The sequence below is a fragment of the Patagioenas fasciata genome, chromosome 1 (assembly GCF_037038585.1).
Source record: "Patagioenas fasciata isolate bPatFas1 chromosome 1, bPatFas1.hap1, whole genome shotgun sequence".
NCBI classification, from domain to species: Eukaryota; Metazoa; Chordata; class Aves; order Columbiformes; family Columbidae; genus Patagioenas; species Patagioenas fasciata.
The window spans coordinates 32,686,776-32,710,422 of NC_092520.1; the positions used below are offsets into that span (position 1 = coordinate 32,686,776).

General features: G+C 43.8%; 1 protein-coding gene across 4 annotated transcripts in view; it reads right to left on the reverse strand.

The window, feature by feature from the left end:
* Positions 1 to 8,949: 8,949 nt before the first annotated feature.
* Positions 8,950 to 23,647, reverse strand: part of GTF2F2 (general transcription factor IIF subunit 2) — a 95,537-nt gene continuing 80,839 nt past the window's right edge. For 2 of the 4 annotated variants that reach the window (XM_071805658.1, XM_065854124.2), the window contains 2 exons: positions 16,646 to 16,789; positions 8,950 to 9,824 (listed from right to left, as the gene is read on the reverse strand). In XM_071805658.1, the coding sequence (XP_071661759.1) occupies positions 9,705 to 9,824; positions 16,646 to 16,789 (264 nt within the window). In that variant the 3' untranslated portion in view covers positions 8,950 to 9,704. Of the gene's footprint in view, positions 9,825 to 13,555; positions 14,552 to 16,645; positions 16,790 to 23,647 lie in introns of those variants that run through there. The other 2 variants (XM_071805653.1, XM_071805645.1) reach the window with 2 other exon arrangements.

Below are 23,647 nucleotides of genomic sequence, written 5' to 3' on the forward strand. Positions count from 1 at the left end.
TTACTTCTTTTTTGTAGCTTTCCCAAGAAAGGGTCCCAGGCCAGCTGTAATTCTGGCTGAGGTTCAATTTTGATGTAACCTGAGCAATGTAAATTATTGCTTCTCTGCCTTCACCCAAGGGTGCAAGAAGTTGAGGAGGCAGGTTCAAAGTCTCAACAAAATCAGTATGAGGCAGCTCTTGCTTTCTTTGCAGAGGATTTGTTTATTGGGGCCAGGTGGGGATGTTCTCTCACCCTTCCTGTGGCATCTTTGTTAAAAACTAGTAGCCTTAAAGGAAGGGGCAAATAGGCACTTAGTTTGAGACTTGTGCTTCTTGGGGGAATAAGTCTAGTGTGGACAGGACAGTGCTTATGTGGCTCTGTAGCCCCTAATGCCTCCTGCTCCTGCTTCCAGTGAGTCAAAGTGTTTAAAACTGAGTGGAGCTGTTCCCTCACCTGGCTAATTATGCTGGGGCTGGAACCCTGGGCACAGGCCTGGAGCAGATTGCTGTGTGGCAGCTGGGTACAGATGATGAGGTACTACTTTGAAAAGCAGGTGCTTAAAAGCATGGTGAGCATAGTCTTGCTGTTGCGTTGAATGGCTTAGGGCAAATGTGTGTGCCTTCCTGTCTGTACTCCAGGCTAATTGGGATATTTAATTGGTGCAGGCATGCTTCTATGAATCTTGTATGGTTTTCTGTGTGGCAGAGCCTCTGATGGGAAATCTCCCTTCAGCCTGTTGTAGGAAAGTATCAGTTCAGCAGCTCCTGAGATGCAGGATTTTGTTCTATTTGTCTATCCAGCGAGCTGCAAGAGAAGTGGTTTTGCTGCTGGCTGCACTGTGCTTCCCAGAAAGGCATTGCCTGCAGCTTCTCAGGGAAAAGGGTGAGTCTTGTCTCTCTGCGGTGTCCAGCCTGCCAGGCATCAGGGTGGAGAGGTTAAACCACCAGGGAAGGACCATGGGGGTGACAGGGAGTAGTCACAGCCATGCTGCTGGCGTAGCTGTCTGCAGAGGAGGCAGGGCAAGGGGAAGCCGGGATCCACCTCCTTGTGCTGGGAGTTGTGAAGTGGGAGAACCCTGGGTGGTAAATGGGCTTGTCAACAGTTTGTGATGCAACTCTGAGCTGGAAATGAAGTCAGCGTATTTCCGTGTAACCCAGTTCCTCTTCTGCCCCCTGTGCATTTCAAGCAGCTGTTTTCTGGGACTGAGAAGCTGAAGTGATTTGAGAAGGCAAAGCTTCATGCTGCTGTAATGCTACAGCTCTGCAGTTAATAAATTGACAAAGGCCCCCATCATAATAAGTTACCCTGGGGCTGCATAATCACAGCCCTAACTGAAGGACAGCTTTAAAACATACACCCTTTGTTTTAAAACATGTGCTTATCAGGCTTGTATCTCATGTTTCTGGGAATAAATTTTTTGTGGCTGAAGGGGCTGTGGAGCTGGGAAGGATCCAAATAGCTTTTTTTGTGGAACCTCTAAGTGGCTGGGTAGAAACCTTTTTTTCTGTCCTGGCCTCAGGAGGCTGCTACTGCACCCTCCATGAGCTGAGCCGGCTGCTGGCAGGAGAAGGATGGCTGATTTCTCAGAAAGAGGAGAAAAAACCCCTTCCTTCCTAGTTTCCTACTTTTATGGTTAAGGGAGTGATGTCTTGGGGCTGGAGGATGCAGCTACTGTGCTGGGCACGTGTCCCATGGTCCCCTTGGCCTTTCAGTGTCCCACCCCACCACTCCCTCTCAATGCTCATTCTTTGTCTGGCAGTTTTGCTGCCCCAGCACCCCCACAGCATCTCCAGCTCGTGGCCTGTGTGCAGGGGTTCAGCCAAGCGCTGGCAAAAATCCCACCTCCCGCAGGGCAGTGACCATGTTAACATCTGAATGCTGCTGCAGCAGCTTGTTGCTCCTTGCTGCCTACTTTGAGAAGGGGTGCAGGCTCAGGGATGTTCACTCAGCAGAGGGAACATCTGGTGTGCTGGCAGAGGTGCTGGTGGGGCCATGGGAGCTGGATACCATTTTTGCCCCCATTTAGGTACCCAGGAGAGCCAGCCCTACTCCATCCCTTGGCTTTGTCCACTCAGTGTGGGCAGAGGGTGGGTGATGGTCCTGGAGCCTTGTACAGCCCTCAGCTTTGGCATAAGGAGGGAGAAGCTGCAAAGGGAAAACTTTAAATGGATGTAGGGAAGAGAATTTGGTTTGGTTTGTTTGTGGTTTGTGTGGTTTGTGTGTTTTGGTTTTTTGTTTTTTTTTTTTTTTTTTTTGGTTTTTATGTGGTTTAGCTCGGTGCCAGGAGGGACTTTTTGTAAGCTTATGACATGCTTGTCAGAGGAATAAAATTTCATTATTTTTTAAGATGTAGAAAACAATTTTAAAAAGCTGCAACTTGCTTCCTTCCCTTAGCAAGTCTCTGACTGTTGAGCTGGCTCAGGCCAGCCAGCTGCAGTCCTGGTGGTGTTTTCAGCCACAGCCATCTAGGGAGGATGTTTTTATTCAACAATAGTATCTGCATCAAGATACCTCTGCTTTTTCACACAGTGCTGCTGCCTTGGAGCAGGCGAGGTGCCTCCCTCTGCTCCTGTAGACCTACAGCTGCACTTCAGCTCTGCAGATGCTTCCATGGGATGCAGCTGCTGTTGTAAACTGGGATGTTTCACTCTGCACCAGCCAGCAAAGAAATCTGTGTCATCACCAGCCCAGAGCAGGAGAGCAGCCATTAACACTGTGTTCATCTAACTTGGAGGTGAATAGGAGAAAAAAAGACCTCACCAAGCCTGGAGGTATTTGCCATAAACAGCTCCAAATGTATTGCCTGGAGCACAGCTGTGCTGATTTGTGGTCCCTGCACCTTGGCTGCCTTTTGGCTGAAGCTGCAGCTGGAAGCTGTTGTGTGAAGATCACAGTGAAGTGGCTCTGGTCAGGGCTGGGGGCCTGGGGGAAGCTTTTTTTCAGGTGTCAGCAAATGCTGGTGACCTTGGAAGTGTGTTCTGCAGGAGTGTGGTAGGATGTTGATGTGTGTAGCTGCTGGGTGTTTTGAGCCATTAGAGTTGCATTCATCTACTTCTGGCAAAAAGAAGCATAACACCCTACAATGCCTATTTAGACTATTTTGGTGTGTGATACCAACCTCACCAATGAGGCGGTGGCTGAGCATGGTGACAAAAATGCAAAGCAATCATTTTTCTGTAGTCCTGTTGCCCTATGGGCTGACAACTGGAATTCACCTCCCTATCTGTGACCAGCAGCAGCAGGTGGGAGCACTGCTGGCATTTCAGAGAGCAGCTGCCTTTCCTCCCATTGTATGAGCATGCTGGCAGCCCTGCCAAAGCATTGCAGCTGTTTGATTTTTATAGGGCATGTCCGAAAAATTAGATGCCCAGAAGGGCTTTAAGGATTAGCTTCCTAAATTCTTTGGGATAGAGTAGTTGAGGAAAGGCCATGTAAAGCTGGTTGCTCCCTCCCTGTTCACTGTGGATGCTCAGCAATGAAGCCCCACTGCTGCTACTGGAATAGTCTGGTTTAAGGGCTGAGCTCCATCTCCTCTACCTACAGCTGTTTCTGCACCTGTGCCAGCACCCTTGGACCCTCTGGTTGAGGTAGGGAGGGATGAGTTCTCTGCAGGTGTGTGGTGCCTGCAGCTGATGGTGCTTGGGCATGGTGCCCACAAAAATGTGCTTAAGGGGGTTGGTGGGGTTAAGAGTACTTTGACCCACATAAACTCACCTGATTTTTAATCCAAATGAGCAAGATGGCAACTGCCCACAAGTAGAAGGGGTTTATGTTCATTGCTGCCATGCTTACTGCAGGCCAGGCAGCTTTGGGAAGGACATGCAGGAGGAAAATCTCATGTCTGTGGGTGAGAGAGATGCAGCACTTGGTGCTTGCAGCCTTTCCAGTCACTGGAGTATAAACAGTCTCTTCCCAAGGCTGGGCTTGGCTGGGTGGTGGAGTGAGGCTCTTCAGGAATCCTCACTGGCTTTTATGTGAGGCTTTAGAAGTTAAAAAACAAACAAAAACCAAACCCAAAACAAAAACAAAACCAACACACACACACACACACACACACATCACCATCCTAACTTAAATTAGAGGTGTGAAACACAGAGCAGGTGGGTCTCATTTTGCTCCCCTAGTGCTATTAGCCCTCCCAGTACAGACCAGTGGGACAGCTGGATGAATGCAGGTGTGGGCCCAGATTGCTGAGGAAGGATTTTTCCATAATCATTGCTTTTTATCAGGCCTTTGTGGCCTGTTCCTCTTGTGCTCAATACTTACTGATCTTACAGCTGCCAAAAGCCTTCCCTGCCTCCTGGAGATGCTCAGGTCTCTGTGGAAATCCCACTCTCAAGAGTGAGCTCCAGAGGTAAAGCTAGCTAATGGAACAGAGCAGGAAAAGTGGTTCTCTTCCTTTCAAGACTGAAATCCAACTACTGCAGCTTTTCCCTTATTTGCCTGTAGTTGCAGACATACTGGCTACAAAAGCCCAAACCCCTGTACAAGGCCATCAGGAGCAGAAAGCCCCTCTCAGACGGCTGTGCTTCTCCAAGGAATGCCTTTTGGCTGAGGTGCTGCTGAGACCAGCACCATGCAGCTCCTTGTGTTGAGGTTTGCTGAGTGGGTGGGAGAGCCGGGTCACTCTAAGTTCAGCTGCTGGTGCTTGAATCTCACTCATTACACAAGCCCTTGGTGTGGTTTGTGAAAGCCATGCTCAATGGCACCTGTGTTTGCTGATCCCTTTGGCTTACAGGTGCCTCATGTTTCCCAGCTGAAGGTATTTATCAATTCCTTATTCCAAAATTAACTCAAATTTTGTGTGTGTGTGTTTTATGAGGACTGAAGGTGGAAGAGTATGACCCTCTTAAGCCAGAACAGAGGTGTGAACTTTAAGACACCTACTGCAGCACAGGCTGCTGAGCTCTGCTGGAAAGGGCCTTTTTTTGATCTTTCCTGTTTGTCATCCTTGTGCAAATAATTAAGCACTCCATGAGGAAGGCTGACCCTGCAGCCTGGTAGCTACACATGGTCTCACTTAGGAGAGCCAAGAAGGAGCTTTCCAATCCTGCTACCAGTATGACAAACAGGACAGGTTGTACCCAGCTGCAGCTCTTTGAAGAGCTGAAGCAGCAGAGCTATCTTCTAGGTGAGCCTGGAGGAATGGCTCAGACCTGATACGGTGTTAGTGAGAAAAATGATTTGTTAGGAGTGAATAAATGCAGTGACTAATGAAAATGCCATCCTCACTATGGGGATATGTGAAAGTGGGTGGGCACAGCTGAGACGTGCAGGAGGTACATTCAGCTAGAGCCAACTCCAAGCAGCTGGTGGAGACAATGCGTAGCTGCCTGAAAGCACGGATGGTTTGGGGAGCATCTACTGGGACTGCAGCAGCTAGTGAGCTCCAATCCCACCCTGCGCTCCGTGTTGAAGACATGGTGTCAGCAGCAGGGGTCTCATAGCCACATCATGTTCTGCCAGCCTGCAGCTCACATGCACACTTTGTGCTTCCTGCTCCTGTTCCTCACGCTGCCCTGTCTGTTCCACCAGCAGCCTCTGGACTGGCTGCAGCCAGGGTGGTGGAGGATGGGTGGAGCTGTGAGCTGGTGCAGATGGGAGCAGGGCAGCAGTGGGACCAGCTTGTCCCATGCCAGGTTCAAATCCATGGCCCTTCCCCAGGCAGCAGTGGCAGGTGCTGGGCATGCACCTTCTCACCTGCTTCTTATCTGAGGGAACTGGGGCTGCTCAGCCTGGAGAAAAGGAGGCTGAGGGGAGACCGGATTGCTATCTACAACTACCTGAAAGGAGGTTGTTGGTCCCTTCTCCTAAGTAACAAGTGATAGGACCAGAGGAAATGGCCTCAAGTTGCACCAGGGGAGGTTTAGATTGGATGTTAGGAAAAAATTCTTCACGGAAATGGTTGTCAGGCTTCTGAACAGGCTGCCCAGGGAAGTGGTTGAGTCACCATCCCTGGAGGTGTTTAGAAGAGGTTCTTAGGGATGTGGTTTAGTGCTAGAGTTAGGCTAGGTTATGGTTGGACTCGATCCTGAGGGTCTCTTCCAAACCAAACTGTTTCCAGCCCACTGGAATGGGGATTTCTCTATGGGGGCAGCTGCATCAGCCTCACATCAGCTCAGGTCCATGCTGGTACCATATGGGCTTATTATGACAATTCTCATGTCTCAACTGGTCATTCAGAAGGAGTAATGCTAGACAGTCTTTTAACTTCATTTAATGGCATTTAGCACATCGATACTTCTGCTTGTGCCTGTGGGACCTGCTCGTGGACCAATGTTTCAGCCACTAATATGCAACATCTGCATGAGCAGAGTTCAGCAGTGAGCAGAGGCAGCAGCACATGGGAAGACCAGTGGGGAGTTGGTGTTCAGCACTGCTGAGAGTTCAGAGTTTAAATTAATCCAAATGTGGGAGCTGGGGAATCAGACTTGAACACCTACAAGCCTCCTCCTCTCCTGCGACAGATGGCAATCCTGCTAATTGCTCTTCTGTAAGGTCCTCTCCAGCATATGCTGAGGGAGAGAATGTCAGGAAGATGTGCCAGGGGAGGTTTAGGTTGGACGTTAGAAAAAGGTTCTTCCCCCAGAGGGTGGTGGAGCACTGGAACAGGCTCCCCAGGGAGGTGTCACAGCCCCAAGCCTGACAGCGTTTAAGAAACGATTTGACAACGCCCTCAGGTACATGGTGGGAATTTTGGGGATGTCCTGTGCAGGGACAGGAGTTGGACTCAATGATCCTTGTGGGTCCCTTCTAACTCAGGACATTCTATGTTCTATGAACAAGTGAAGCAGAGCTGGGGATTTTTTGCTGGTTGTTATGTGCTGGATCCAAATGACAACGCCTCAAATACTGAATCATTATCACAGCCTCACGTGATGTTAGACTGGTCCCACAGTGCCTTGAGTTACTGCACAAGGGAGAACGTGGGGCCTGTAGCAGCATGTCTACCCCAGATGCTTCTGCCTCTAGGGTGGGGTGTGCTGCATGACCCCGTAGCTTGGCTGCAGGCTGGATGATGACCTGCCAGCAGCACCTAACAACTCCACCTTCATCTTTCCCATGTGCTGCCACCAGGCAGGAGCCAGCAGAGCCCCTGAATACCTGGCACAGGTCCTGGTGCTGGCACAGGTGAGCATCTCTCATCCTCTTGGTCATCACCTCTGTGGGCTCATTGTTCTTGTCTCAGGCTGCCTGCATTTTGTGGCTGATCTTGGGGTTAAAATTCCAGTTGCACCCTAACAAGCCAGAAAGCCTTCAAAATCATGCAGGAAGCAGGTAAAATGATTAACAAGCTGTCTGGGTCCTGGACTGTCCACTGGATATATTTTCTTGTTTGATCCTGGCGTAGTGTTTCCTAGCTCTTTTTTTGAAATGGAGTTTCTTCACTGTCCCGTTCCCTATTGTACCTTGAAAACTGGCGCTGCTTCAAGGGCTGCAAGTGAACCAGGGCACCTTGGCCTTGCTCAACCTTTTTGTTGCTTGTTGATTGAAAACTCCACTGCTTGTTTATTTATGGCATTCTCCATGTTTTTAGTGATCCCCATAAAGATCAGTTTTTTTGTAAAAACAAAACCCATAAAAAAATAGTGTGCTTGGTGCGCTTTCCTTCACTCCTAAGTAGAACCTATTTACCCTGTCCAAAGACACTCTGCAGATCAATAAAATACCTACTTTACTTAGATCTTCTGGCATTTGATGCTGGCTGATTAGGTTCCTCTCAACTGAAGACACATTGTGAAGCAGTATACTGACACAAAACCGAAAATACAAGCAGATCCAAAATACCTTCCTGCTAAGCTAATCCTGCTGGGGCTCCCACTGAAGGTAACATCATCCCTCTGAAATGGCACGGTCATTTTTACTCATGGCACTGAATACAACATTCCTAAATGCACGGCATTCTCCTGCATGGTTTTAGAAGACCACGTGAGGAGCAACACGAGGGAGAAGCTGACCTAGGCTTTCCAGGTACCTTAGCTGCTCAAACAGGATGCGAATGCAGCAAAGGAGCCCAGCTCATGCAAAAACTGGAGTTCTCATCCTACACGCTTGCAAATGCCAAGTCTCTGGAGGACTCAAACAGCACGAGGGCGGCAGTGTGTGCAGGCTCTGGCTATTGCTGGGGAGCACATCATGTTCCAGGGCAAGACACGAAGGCTGACATCCTGGGTTCCTCTCAGCATCCTCGGATATCTCCGGTGGCTGTCAGCAAGCTGCGTGTTGCTCGCAGAGCCTGAGAAAACGGGAGTGAACGGCGATATTTATGAAAGCACACACACATCCCTGGAACGTGGTCTGTTTTTAAAAGTCTCAGCAGTCCATCTAGGAACTGGACGCTTCATGGCACGGAAAGCTGAGCACCAGCAGGAAGCACATCTGTAGAGAGATACTTTCACAAACCATTACAGGAAAAAATTAATTGAGCAAAATTAATATGTGTGACTTACACATAGGGCGTCAGAGTTGTTTTACAAACTTTCGAAGGCATCTGACCCCCATCCAAAACTCTCCTTGCTTCCAAGTGGAATGTTTGCTTTTCACAGAGACACATTATTTTATTACTATGTGCAGAAGTGATGCACACATCTGAAGGGCCTGAGAGAATGTGAAAGTTGTGCTATAAAATCTCACCTTCTGGTTCATTTACAGGTATACTAAAGAGTTTTTTCCCCAGTCTGTTTTCTTTGCTGTTTTTTAACATAAAAACTTTGAGAATATATTTAAATAGTCCTGTTCCATCTCCCTTCATGCTCCCCACAAAAAAGGATACTGAAGAGACAACCATTGCAATATGCATTTCAAAAATAGGGGAACAGAGACACAGATACATTAAGCAATCACCTCCAAACACAAGGATACCCAGTAGCAAAGACAGCAATAAAAACACAGTTTGAAAAAAAACTTTGATACCTATGCTATCTAAATAACAACACGTGTTCAGTCAATAATGTAGAACGTTGCATGGTAAAAATTAAAATGATGTTTTTATTGGTACGCTTAAACAGAAAACATAGGTAACATCATTAAAAAAAACCCCAAACAGAACAAGCAAAAGATAAATCTATTCCTTGATGTACCTATTAGCCAGACATTTCATTTTTTTTCTCAGTAACCACCTGGAGGGGACTGTCATCTTTCCACTGACCTGTGTGTCAAACTGCCTTGGATTTAGGGCTTTTTAACTGTGATGATTTGTTCCCATGGAGCCCAAGGACTGTGATAGCACCGCGGTTGTGGCTGTTTCTCCTAAAACCTGATCCTAAAGGGAGCATCGTGTCTGTTCCACCCAACCACTGCACAAAGGGTTGTGCATCTTTTCAGCCCTCCAGGCAAAACCCTCGCAGATCCCAGCAGGAGTGGAGAAATTAACCCGGTTCTACTGGAATGTGAAACCCCAAAGTTACAGGTTTCTCTAGGACAAGTTTTCCTTCAAAGTCATCGAGAAAAAGCAAGATCAGAACTCGACAGAATTCTAATAAAGATAAATCTAATAAAAGTTTATTCTATAAATATTTTTCCTGTCAAAAGACAAAACACTTATAGAAATGTACAAGAAATATTAATTGGAAAAAAAAAATGAAGCCACAGAAAGTTACAAAGTATCAGCTCCTTTAATTTAGCTTTAATCTTGCAGAATTGCGCTATGCTCGGTCCGGTCTGTAAACCCACCACGGTCCCCTCAGTGCAGTCACTCTAATTCTCTCTTCGTAAAGACTTTTGTTAATCACTCTTTTCTTCTCCTTGGTAGTGTCTGTATTCTGGCTTCAGCTCCCATGTGTTTTTGTGAGTCCCCTTCACATTGTAGATGCCTATTTCTCTTAAAATTTCTTTCAAGTATATCTGAAAGGAAACAAAAATTCAAATTATACAGGCAGGTGATTTCCACACGACGTCACACGATCTGCTCAATCACATCCACTTGGTTCATAAAAACAACTCACTGGACAGTGACGTTGGCTGATCGGCACTCACTTGTGTGATAACAACTCTCTGATATAGACTCTGACCCCAGGCACCAAGAGGGATTAGAGCAGCCTGGGTGTGATGCCCAGTGCAAGCCCCAGGGATTACAGAATCATAGAATGTCCTGAGTTGGAAGGGACCCAAAAGGATCACTGAGTCCAACTCCTGTCCCTGCACAGGACAACCCCACAGTTCACACCATGTGTCTGAGGGCGTTGTCCAGTCTCTTCTTGAACACTGTCAGGCTTGGGGCCGTGACACCTCCCTGGGGAGCCTGTTCCAGTGCTCCACCACCCTCTGGGTGAAGAACCTTTTCCTAATGTCCAACCTAAACCTCCCCTGGCACATCTTCCTGACATTCTCTCCCAGGCAGTCCCTGTGCAGCCCTGCTGGGGTGCAGAGAGGCAGGTTCCAGCTAGATGGGTGCTCCATGCTGAAATGAAGCTCCCAATGCCTCCAAGAAGCACTGCTGAGGTTACAGCAGACCTGCAGCAGCAGCACCCACAAACAGGTGAGCTCACAGAGATGCTCCTCAGCTCCGTTCTCAAGAGGAGGTGCTTGCAAAATCCAAAGGCAGAGACATGGCTGAGGTACCACAAGTGTCAGACATGCAGCTGGTCTGAAAGTTCGTACATTCCTACATTTCTCACACAACTCTGGAGGAGTGGTGGTACGGGCAGGCTTATCATAGAATCATAGAATAGTTTGGGTTGGAAGGGACCTTCAAAGGTCATCTAGTCCAACTCCCCTCCAATGAGCAGGGACATCTTCAACTAGATCAGGTTGCTCAGAGCCTCGTCCAGCCTGGCCTGGAATGTCTCCAGGGATGGGGCCTCTACCACCTCTCTGGGCAACCTGGGCCAGCGTTTCACTCCCCTCTGTAAAAAATTTCTTCCTTGTGTTCCTCATTGCTTGCACATTTCTTTTTGCCCTGGCAGTTCCTCAGGGTGGTAGGACACAGCCGCTCTGCAGGTCTGGACATTGTTGCCATCTCACACATCTTCCTCCTGCTGGACTTTCTCTGCCTGAGCTAAAAGCTCTTGGCTTTTCAGCTTCCTTGGGTTGGGATTAGTTTGAAACTCCCTGCCCTATTCAGAGCACACCAAGCTTGAGGTTTTCATGCTGTTCCGCAGAGCTTTAAGCATTTTATTATGGCCTCGTTTTTAGAGGAGAGCTGAGTAGGTGCCAGAGAATTTTCTAATATATTGCAATATTAAGGCTAGGAAGATAAATTTTTAAAAAACCCAACAAGTCAAGCTATGATAATCAGTAGTATAACCTTCAACACAAAACAGCTCACTAATATCATCCTCCTTTACTCTTTATAATAAACACCAGTAATTTGTTTCATTTTTTAAAGAGCCGTTTGCCTGCTTGTTTGTTTAAATATTAATCGGGACTGACTCGAATAGATTGCCATGGCAACCACAGACCACAGTTTAAGAATCCCCACATTAAATTCATAATGGCTTTAGTTTGAGCAATTTAATCCTCTTTGATTGTGTATATTGAACTGGAGTTACTGGAACCCTTGTATTTCCTGTATCTACAGTTCCCCTAAGTGAAAATATCAACATAATCCAAATTGTTAAAAAAAGCAAATATTTGTTGGTGACATAGGAAAAAAAGAAAAGCCATTTGCCTGGTCTCTTCCCATTTTTGCCAGAAGTCAGGAAATAAGTAAAAAGTACATTCTCAAGCCAGTAAATAAAGTCTCTTTCAGAGAAACGGATTGTTTCTCTCCAGGTACACACCAAAAACTTACAAAGCAAAAACAATTCAGATCCTACACTAACAATGATACTTCATTTGGACTCACATAGCAAAGTAATTCTTAAAAACCCATCTCGAAGCAACAAGAGGTGTTTAAAAGGTGACTCTGTGCAACAAGTACACAGACTGTGTATACAAGCCAGTTTCTTAGGGTCTTGCCTTTGAGCAGGAGTCGCGCGCGGGGTTCATTCCGCACCGTGGGAATGGGTCCTCTGTCCCAGGTTACCAGCACAAACCCCAGCAGGTGGCAGCAGGAGATCAACACATGTCTCCTAACACACCTTTCCACATCTCTATGGCAGGAATGCTGTCATTATTTGAGTCAGGTGTCCAGGAGAAAAGGCACTTGCTACTACAGCAATTAGTGTGCAAACGGTTTGGACGGTGACGCTGTTTTTGCACAATGCATTTTTTAAAAGCTGATGGAAGCAGGTGTAAAAGCGGTTTCTATATGAGTATGTATAGATGTGTACACCTGCGTATCCACTGCTTTGTCTGCAGTCCCTGTGCATGCACACAAAGCAGCTTTCAGGAGCGTCACTAAAGAGGCACTTCAAAAGATGGCAGAGTGGGTGGAAGAAACACACTCAGAGTCAAGGTTAAATTCCACTCCAGACCATGCAGACAGATTAATGAGAACTGGAAGAAAAAACATAATTGCACCTCGTCCTATGAAGCACATCTATATGCGGCTCCTGGGCTAAGAGACCAAGTCTGCATCTGGTAAGCCGGGTCACGAGGGTGACGATGCCCAAGGGCTCAGGCAGAACGAAACCACTCCAGCCGCATGGTCCGTGGCTCCCAGCAGCTCGCTGCGGTTTGGTGGCAGCGTCTTTGGGTGACATTTTGCACGATGCAATTCTCATCTCTCAATACATGCTTACGCCTCCAAACCACCCACCCAGTTAAATGAAGGCTACTTTTAATTTCAACTTGTTTTCAGACCCAGTTCCCCCGGCTGTTCTGCTTTTCTCTGGGCAGAACTTCCATGAGTTTTGATACAACAGCAAAACAAAATTGAACAAAACCAACCCAAACTGAACAGTGACTTAATGTCTCTGCCACAAGTACGGGCACTTCAAGCTGGGACCGTGAACTGCAGCAAGTGAGGTCTTCCAACATATCCCATGTGCCATCTCCGCTGTGGAGACACAAGTGGTTTTGGGGAGGGTAGCTGAGAGCATCAACCCAAAAATCACTCTGCGTGGATAGATAACACTGAAATGTAGGGGCTTGTAGATAATTACAGATCAGGGATAATCCTGCTGTACTGTATCATACTTGAAAACAAGTGGCTTGATGAGTGCAGGGGATGTTATGATTTTTCCTGCAGGGTGACTTTTCCTTCCAGAAAACAGGACCCTCCACCTGGGTGATCAAAAGAAAACTCTCACTCCATTTCTCTCCAGTGATGCCAAATACTGAATTTTAGAGCCTGGTGAGCGCTAATCAGGAGCCCACGATTTCTTCTCAGAAAGGGACTGAATATGTTTAGATACATGTAATTCTAACACAGAAGCTAATCTGTAGGTAATCTGTGTGTTGCTCCTGCTCTGGATTGGACAGGATGATCTTTTGAGGTCCCTCCCAGTCCCTGACATTCTGTGATTCTGTGCATTTAAGGCAACCTCTGCTCTGTTTCACCTTCCCTCATGGTTTTTTTGCACAAAAAGCGATATGTTATTATAGAATTACAGGATTAAAAACTTAACTTCCAAGCTCTGACAACCCTTCTGAAACTTTGAGGGGGAAAAAACCCCCACCATATTTAGGATAACCATTACTTAAAGCTGAAATAAAATAATAAACTGCAAATAATCTACTTTATTTTGAAAAAAATACAGTTCATATTAGACCACTCGTTCCATACTGGCTCCATTCTTCATTGGTCACTCACATAAAAAGCATATTATATTCTCAGCCATTAAGTCCAAATCTAGAATTACTGCAATATTTCCAGGGAGCACTTGGTATTTACACTTGGGTAGGTGGTAGCAGGTCTGCCTACTATGGCAAATTGTTATTTTTCATTAAAAAGGAAAACAAATAAAACCAAGTTTCCCTAATACAACAGTGGTTTGCATTCAGAAAAGACTTGCTTTGTGATTTCATGACTGCAAAATAAAGATGGCAGCAACCTCCTGTGTAACATGCAACATATTCTGCTGCAAGGATTTAATAATTTACTATTTACATTTAACACTGTGTAAGAAAAATGCCCTAATTTATTTGTTGCTTCACTACCAAAGATGTTGATTCCCTTAGACAAATGTATTTTAAATATCATTAGCCAGTGATGTAAGCACGTAGAACTTCATTTTAACAGAAGCTGAGGAGACAGCAGCAGCATTTTTTCCCTCATGACTGAAAATAACCTCAACATTTAGAAACTCAGAGGAGAAATTACATACCCAGACAATCTTAGACACTATGACAGAAAATAAAGCAGTAGAACACTCAGCAGAGATTAATTAGCAGCCAACCTCTATACAGTACAGGGAAAGCATGCCTATTCACCTGTTGGCATTTTACATTTTTTTGTCAGGTATAGCTGCTCTGTGAACAATAAAGTCACAGTGGGCATTAGGAATAGATACTTTATTTGCAGGAAAAAAACCCGAAGTTGCATACCAGAGGTTGAAGTCCACAGCAACAGGGATGCTCGCACAGAATGGAACCAAGAGATGGTATTTTTAAATGGAAATGGATGCTGTTGGCAACTCCCTACAGAAGTTTTCAACAGGAACCCAGATGGGAAATGACGATAGCTTTGGATGATGGGTAGATGACATGCTGAAAGATAGTTTTGAATTTATCACCATACTGGCTACCTAGTGAACGAAGGAAGGTAGAGGATTTTGGTCAGTTATTTTCTCAGCATATTTGGGTGCAAAGGAAGCTGAATGGCAACTGACACTGATGGTAAAACCCCAGGTGGGAATGAACACAAAACCTCTCGCTTTCGCACACAGCTCAGAACTGAGACCGCACACCCCGCTCGAGAGAAGAGAGTTTAACAGTTTGACTGATCTCAGAAGCCCAATAAAGACTCAAATAAGAAACACAGGTGCAATGATACAGCCCAAATAACACATGATGATGGGTAAAATTAATTTACAATTTCCTTTTAATGTATCTGCGTTACTACAGTAGTTAAACAAAAGGGCTAGATTTGCTGAGATGAAAGTACACAGGACAGATCCACTGTGCCATGAGCAGAATATATTCAGGAGCATAGTTTAAGAAGGACAAGGAATTACTGGAGGGAGTACAGCAATGGGCTACAAAGATGTACATCTAATCCAAAGACAAAAATTGGAGTAATCTTGCACAACTTTTGGTGCTTAATGAAGAAATTCATGTCAGAAGCACAGTTTTCCAGGCTCCTTTGAGCTGATGCAGAGAAGCCGGTACATTCAAGAGGCAAATCACATCAGAGAAGGAAGAACACTTTTGTTCTCCCATGGCTTAAGTGGGAGTTGCGGGTGACTATTTCTAGCTGAAGTCGTGTTAGATGGGCTAAATCTGCATCTACTTACATTCAAAGTGATCAAGATAGTGGCTGTCACACCTATCTCTTAAAAAAACGAAAAAAATCCTTCAGATTTTCTTGCCAGTCCCTCCATATCTTCCTCCTATTCCTTCCTCCACACATCTCTGCCACACAGATAAGGAGTTGACTCATTACATAAATGAATGGAATAGAAGACATGAATACATTATCCAACTTGTTTCTTCTGAGGTACTAGAATACCATGAACCTACATGTATTTGAATTGAGTAGTATCTTTGTGCAGCTTCTTAACTGAACAGATTATGCACCTCATTTATACAAATTCTGATACAGATCCACTTAATTCTAAACATACAAAGTGAGTAAAACTGGTAAGCATCTCCACTTTTCCCTCTCTTTTACAGAGGAATAATATTTTAATTTTTCAATTTTTTTAATCCAGATGTCACTATTCTTTCTTCTGTCTCAGCTCAAACAACTTTTGAAATTGTTGCTACATTTATATTCAACCATAATTAAGTCCCTTTTAAGTCTTCTGAAAACTGCAGCTAGGTTGAGGATATATATCAAAGTCAGCAGTGACAAGCATCAAATCATCAAAGATATTTAATGTATCACTGTCTGCGCCTGCCCCTGCCTGGTCTGCTCAAGGAAAGCTTGAACAGGGGAAGAAGGGAAGGAACTGGAAAGTTTGGGTTCATAGTTGAAGGGGCTGGCAGACACTGCAGTATAACACGATTGTCATTTGAGCACACTATCTTCATGTTTTTCTTGCTTGTATATCAAAACAGTGTTTAAAAAAATAAAAACAACAAACCACCTATCAAACTGCTAAACTATAGTCTAAAAATTATTATAAATGTAAAGGAAATTAAGTGATTTTAGGGGTGTTGACACGATGCCTGAGCTCCTAACATGGATAATGCATACATTTAATACTAATATAATGAAACACAATTTTCTAGACCCCCAGAAAAAGAGTAACCCTCACTGCTGTGCCAAGATAAAGTTCAGAAGCTGAAGGAAGGGCTGACCACTCACACCAGCTCTATACTGCCAACAACAACAGAACTAAGCCATCACTTCAGTGAGGACAGGAGTGTAGCATGGGAGACATCAGAGCATTATACAACTTGGCTTCTAGTATTAAAGAGAACCTAAATAAGAAAGAGACTGTTTAGGTTACTTAAACCACCTCTGTCAAGAAAAAGCATATGCTCTGCAATGCTTAGTATCCTACACAGTGCTACGATAGCGAGTTTAAAACTTTATAATTTCTGTTTGTTGTAAAAGACATTTAGAGAGCTGTTTCAAAGGTATATGGTATATATTAAACTGTTTTCTGAGTATGGAAAATATACACAATAGTAACTACTGAACATGGTTATATTGCAAGACTACTAGTACATACCACCGGCTGTTTTGTTATGTCCACCAGGTCTTTAATGTTGTAATACTGATGTTTCTCAAACGCTGAAAAAAGCATGTCCAACACTTGTTGTTTATCAGCTCGAGCCCGTTTTCCATCTTCTTTCTTCTTCTTCTCATATTCAATCTATCAGATACAAAACATGTTTTAAAGACGTTCATCTGTAATGCTGTATAATTCTCAGTGCCGAACATTAAGACATAAAAAAACCTCTTGTATTTAATAAAACACTGTTCAATGACTCAGTTCTTTTCATCTGGAAAATTTTCTTTTGAGCACTCAAATGTTCTTTTATGAACATAAACTAAGCATTTTGTCCTCAGCACAATAAGCTTTTCAGATATATATCTCTACTTTATCCAGTAAAAAAACCCAGAAACAGAGACTTCATGATGTGCCCAAACATGGAGAGAGAATTAACATCAGTACAGGATTCCAAACTGAGATGGTATTTTCACTCCACTTCTGTTGATATCAGCTTCTGAAGTATAATGACAAATATCAAACAACCTACAGATTACTATATTTAGGAAAATCCACAGACCAATACGTCTATATCCCCTATCATAACAACCACCTGCCCAAAGGATGCTCAAATGGCCTTTGGGCGCTGCCTCATCTGTTCCAGAAGCAGCACTCAAGGCAACCACTCCACCAACACAAAACCAATCTTCACTGAGTGAAGACGCACATCAGGGACGTGTTGGGTGGTATCTCTTCAGGAGAAATCTGAGTGGCACAGACAAAGTTACACTATTCCAAAAAATCCCACTCAAGCAAGTAGAGGCCCCTTGCTGACACACACCATCCTATTTCAGAATGCAGATTAGAAAGTATTTAGCTACTATAATCTGCACAATATCACAATATATTTTTGCAGAAACTTTTATCTCTGCCAACTTCCAAAACTACTTCCTGCATTTCCTCACATTCATTCTAAGAAGCAAGATTTACACAGACCGGCATATCCCAAACAAGCCCCAGTCATTGCGGAGCATCAACCTCAACATCTGCCAGCACATCACCCACCCCCCAATAGTGGAAAACCATCAAGTTCCTAGGAACCAATAAAAGTGACCCAGAAGGTAACAGATTTCATGCAATCATCATGTGCTTTCAGGCAAACTGCACAGGTGGATCCCAAGAAGCACAACACCCAGCAGAAGAGAAGCCCATGAGCAATATGGGACACACATCTGGGTCCCAGTGGGATAATTCTGCATGGGAGTTGTTCCACCTCCGATGTCTCAAACCTGATCCTCAGAATGAAGACCTTCAGAGAAGAAGCTTAGAAATGAAAATTCACAGTTCTACTGGATACCAAAAATCTTATTTTTTAGGAGAGATTAGTTTTATGGCACAAGTCATTTTTTCCTACATTTCCTTGCCAGATAACTCCCTCCTACTCTCTTGAGAGAAAATAGCCTGTCTCTTGGTCTCTGTCCCAACGTGGCTAAAGACTATTACCATCTTTGCTGTTCCTCGCAGGTCTCTGGCCAGCCAACTCTCTCTTTCAAATCCCGAAACAGATGGACATTGTTAAACTGAACACAGAGCAATTTTTCCCTACCTGTGCCTTGAAATCTGTTGCTTCTGCTTAAAACCTAGGATGGGCTCGGGCAACCAAATACTTGTCTGCTTTTCCAACTGTACATTAGTGTTACGGAAGATACAACCTCTCCACACAAACCCACACAATTGATTTCTATCCACTAATACACGTTAGTGTCATTATTTAACTCTTTAGCCTCTTGTCCTGGTTTTGTTAAAAACAAGTTTCTCTTTTAGTGAATTTGCCTGTCAGCTAAAGCCTTCATATTAGCTGCATTTTCCTGGATACATGTTTTGGTAAACACAGCAATGGAATGCGAGGTTATTGATAATGAATTGATGTACATCTCACAAGAGAGGCAACGAGAAACAGGTGACCAAGAAACTGACCAACTGAGTATAACATCCCATTCACGTGAATACTTTGTATAAAAGTGGGAGATCACAAGGATCTCGTCCCTTTTTCTTATGGCCGACATCGGGAGAGGACCTTGCGAGTCGTCCCTGCGAACTGAGGCCTAGTGACAGACTGAATCCAGTTCCGGTTGGCTGCACCAAGTAAAACGGCTTCATAGAACATCATCTTGGCTGCCATGATCTACAGCAGAACTGCAACACCAGGAAAACTACAGTAGCAACAAAAATCTAGGACACTTGCCTTGCTATAAACAATAGTAATAAAAACATTTATTCTGAAAGTCCAACAGACAATTCATTAGGAACCTCTGCTGACCTTGAGAATGTTTTAATTGTAAGTTTGGGAAGCCCGACTGTGGATTTAATCTCTGTTTATCTGCCGGGATAGTTTCACTACACAGCATAATGCCAGTAGACTGCATCTAGTCGTAAATACATGAACTAGAACTGCAATGGCACTGAAATATTTCTGAACACATCTACTCAGGTGACACTCTTTAAAAAACTAGAAATCCAAAATACAGTCAGGAAACATAACAGAATATTAGTACACAGCTGAAGAGCATAATATGACACCATTCCCATGGCTGCAAACTGAACTCTTTACCAAGCGGCATGGCCAGGGTGCACTCAGGGTTCCCTGCAACTCCACCAACAAAGCACTGGGTATATTCATATAGTCATATAGGTATTGGAGAAGCAGGGAAATTCTCATTCACCCAATAGTCTACTGTGACCTACAGCACTGCCCATGGCCTGCTGGGTGAGCACGGGTTTCTGTATGAACCATCAAAATAAATGATACAAAGAGTGGGAAGTGGGATGGCCCTTCACTGCATGAAACATAGGATGAAACCGGAGATGTGTGAAAGTGCTTGTCTCTTCTGCTACCTGCAAGTAAGCAATATGCTAAATCAACTACCTGATTGCCAAAAAAGTTCTCCGTGCTATATTTTCATCTGATCTGACAATAGGCAGTTTGAGGCATTAAAAATGCTTTTAATTTACACCTCGCTTAAGTCAGAATTTACTAAGATACATGATGAACATTTATATTTTTCCTGACAGAGAAACCATCTTTCCAGAGCAATGATTTACTACCACTGTCATGTTCTAACTCAGTGCAAAGCTGTAGGGACTTGCTGCAAGGACAGGGGTGCATTCTGAGGACAATGAAGTATGCAGGGTTTTAGACATGCATTTTAAATCTATTTTAGCATGATAGCTGTCCCTTTGGTATTAAAAAATACATGGATATGTTACATCTCAGGCTACAGTGTAAAGCTGATACTTCATGATAGCACTGAAAAGCACCTGTTATGATCAGAATCCCATTACACTGTGTATTTTGGAAGTTGTATTTCCACTTACAATAAGAAATTTAGTTTCTATTTTCTAGTATTACTTGAAAATGGCTTATTTGCCTTTTAAGCTGGACAGAGTCAAAGAGCAAATCTGCCATCTCATACATAGTGAGACTGAAAGTGCTTCAAATAAACAGATGAGTAAGATCATCACGAAGTATGGCAGCATCATCATTTTACATGGAATGAGACCAAGGGAGAAAGAATACCTGGCATGCACAAAGCTGCAGACAGCACCATGTTACATTATGTTTTCAGAAGAAAATTAGTCATCAGAAGCAACCCAAACATTAAAAAAAAAATCTAATCCAGTTGAATAAAACAAATTTATTTTGTCCGGTCTGAATACTGCTCCAGATTTTTTCTCTTTTCGTATTCCATAGTCAAACACAGGAATTACCATCCCATAGGATATACTGTACATTTCTTTCCACATAAGAAGGAAAGCAGGAACTACAACTTTATGGGATCCTCTTCAAAAACCAAGACACTGACAGTATGCTCTTCTGGAAACAGAGTTTTCTAGTTAGCCACTGCAATTAACAGTAGTGGGTCTTTCTTGAGCCCGAGTTTTCAGCCTTTTATGACTCAGGGATTCAAAGAATTTTCCCATTTCTCTGTGCAGCTGCTGATCAGGTCATGGCTGATACTGGTAAACACCACTTTACTGGATTTCAATAGAGCCCTACTGCATTTGAGGCACTACCTTATGGGAGACTAGGACCAAGGACTTAATGTTTTGAATATATGCACATGTTAACATTTCACAAGAGGAGGAGATGGATTAACCTGCCTTAATCTGCTGCCAGAAAAGCTTCTGGTACTTCAGAGGTCAAGTCCAGAAGACAGTAGGTGAGACAAAGGCATATTTCTTTACAAAGACTGACCAAGCTCTGGGTTCCTGTGTACATTTGAGGTCACTTTTCAGTAAAGACCATGTATTTGTTTTTAAGGTTAGCAATTTTTCCCTGAATCAGATCAATTCAAGTTGAAGGATGTGGTGTGAAAGATAAAGACAGCCAGTTACAGGCTGCATCACTGCCCTAACAGCAGCTGTAATGCCTGCTCTTACCAACCCTTCTGCCATTTTCTACCTCCCAAACAACACAAACAAAATTAACGAGAAGAAAACCAGAAACAAACTGCAACCTCCTCAGGCGGAAGGTCAAACTGAAGTGATGGAAGAAACCAATCTTCTCCTTTCTCCTGGGGTGCACTGGGAAAACTGTGACCAGCAGGAGGAGGTAGGTTCTCCTCTTCCTTTACTCTGCCCTGGTGAGGTCACATCTGGAGTACTGCATCCAGTTCTGGGCTCCCCAGTTTAAGAAGGTCCAGGAATTACTGGAGGGAGTGCAGCAGCGGGCTACGAAGATGATCAGGGGCCTAGACCATCTTTCTTATGAGAAATGACTGAGAGAGCTGGGTCTGTTCAGCCTGGAGAAGAGAAACTGAGAGGGGATCTTATCAGGGTTCATAAATATCTCAAGGGAGGATGGGACCAGGCTCTTCTCAGTGGTGCCCAATGATAGCATGAGGGTCAACGGGCACAGACTGAAGCACAAGAGGTTCCATCTAAACATGAGGAGAAGCTTCTTTACTTTGAGGGTTCCAGAGCACTGGAACAGGCTGCCCAGAGAGGCTGTGGAGTCTCCTTCTCTGGAGACATTCAAAACACACCTGGACACCTTCCTGTGTGATCTGCTCTGGTGAACCTGCTCTAGCAGGTGGGTTGGACTAGGTGATCTCTAGAAGTCCCTTCCTTCCAACCCCAGCCATTCTGTGAATCTGTGGGTTTTGTTTGTTTTTGTTTGTTTGTTTGTTGTTTTTTTTAAGGAGCAAGAACAAGAGCAAAGCACTGAGGTTATTATTCCTTCTGTGCGTGGCAAAGCTATGGGAACAATGGGTAAGTAACACGGCGTAATGGGAAAAGCTACTGGGACTCTCAAGCCAATCTCTGAGAACAACAATGAAAAATCCATGGTACTGTTTGTACCTCTTCAAATGACATACAGCAAAAATGTGCTTAGCTAGCAACTAGCTACGAGATACAGCTCTCTCCATGTGAAGAAAAAAATTGACTTGCTTTAAAATTGATGCTTCCTACACAAAGGAACAAAGTGACAATAAGGAAATTCAACATTATCTTCACTGATCTTAGGTCTCTGACAGGACTATTTCACATATGGGTATAAAACAGTCTCCTGGAAATAACATGAACTAGACTTTTTAACCAAAGCACAATCTTTTTTTTTGCTATAATAGTAAATTGTAATGCTCAGCATTCTTCTATCATTTTAGTGCACACTCTCCCCAACAGGAACATCTATTTTACATTCTTTGGATGATCTGAAGTAAATCAAGGATGCGTATTTGTATTCCATTTACAAATGCAACGTGAATATGCTAAAATTCTTAATTCATTAATGTATAAAAACAACTTGCACAGAAAACTGAATATCAAACCCTCCCTTTGTTGAAAAGTTATTTGCAGCTGGCGCCCCAGTTGCCCACGTTTTAATTAGCAACATTCCAGCATCTTCCTCCAACTTCAGCAACAGCTCCCGCTGTTGTCTGAAAACACGGAGCGCATTGTCAAGTGATATTAAAAAAAAAAGCGTGGTATCTGTCGCTGTTTTCTTCTTTTTGTCTTGTGAGTACACTGCTCACAGCAAGTTACAATGCAGCCTTTCATTTTTTTCCTTCCTGTTTTCTTTGCAAACAGGATTTTTTATGCAGTAAGCGTAAAGCACTTGTTGAGAGCCATATTACAGAATGCATGTACACGGCAAACTAATTGGATTTCTTTAAAACTGTGTGGTTTTAAAATTTAAAAAGCATTAAAACATTATTTGATTTAATGGAAGGACCATTTTAGAACAAGCTGTCTGGAGTGGAAGGTGTGAGTTTTTCCCTGCAAGGCTTCATACAGAAATCAATTTCTCTTTGTTTACCTTCTCAGGATGTTGCTAAGTTTGCTGAAAAGCTGCCAGAATTTCCCTCTTGAAGGAATCATTAATACTGAAACTGATGTATTACACTGCTTTGGTAGACAGTTAATATAAAGGTGATAAAGAAGTGAGACTAAATCTAAAGTTTCATTTAAAGATGTCTGAAAGAAGTCCTAAAGGGTTTTGCATCCCCTGAAGCATGAGTACCCATCTCTTTAGTACGGGAAAGTGGGAAGAGGGGAGACCACAAAGAAGCCTCTGAAGGGGTAACCAGGACCACTAGAGAACTCTCCTGCTGTATTACAAAAAATAATTAAGTCACAGAAAGATCCCAACTGCAAGAACATTGACTGCAACCTTTTAAAGATGCGTATCACATACAGATATACGGAAAACGAAGGTCCCTTTGCCACAGACAAAAAGCTAAATTACAATCCTGGCATATATCGTAATGGAAATGCAATTTCTTCTAATAAAAAGGTAGGCTTAATGTAATTTCTTGGGGAAAAAAAAAATCACTTTCCCCATCCTTGTATTCAAACAAGCTATTACTATTTCCCTTCTACATGTAATTTCTTACTCTCCTCCTTCCTGCTGTATGTTCATTTATGGGTACACACTTAAGCCCCATTTAATACTCTACCACCTCTTAATTCAGGAAATGTTACTCCTTACTTTCTTATTTAGTAGATATTCCTTCTTTC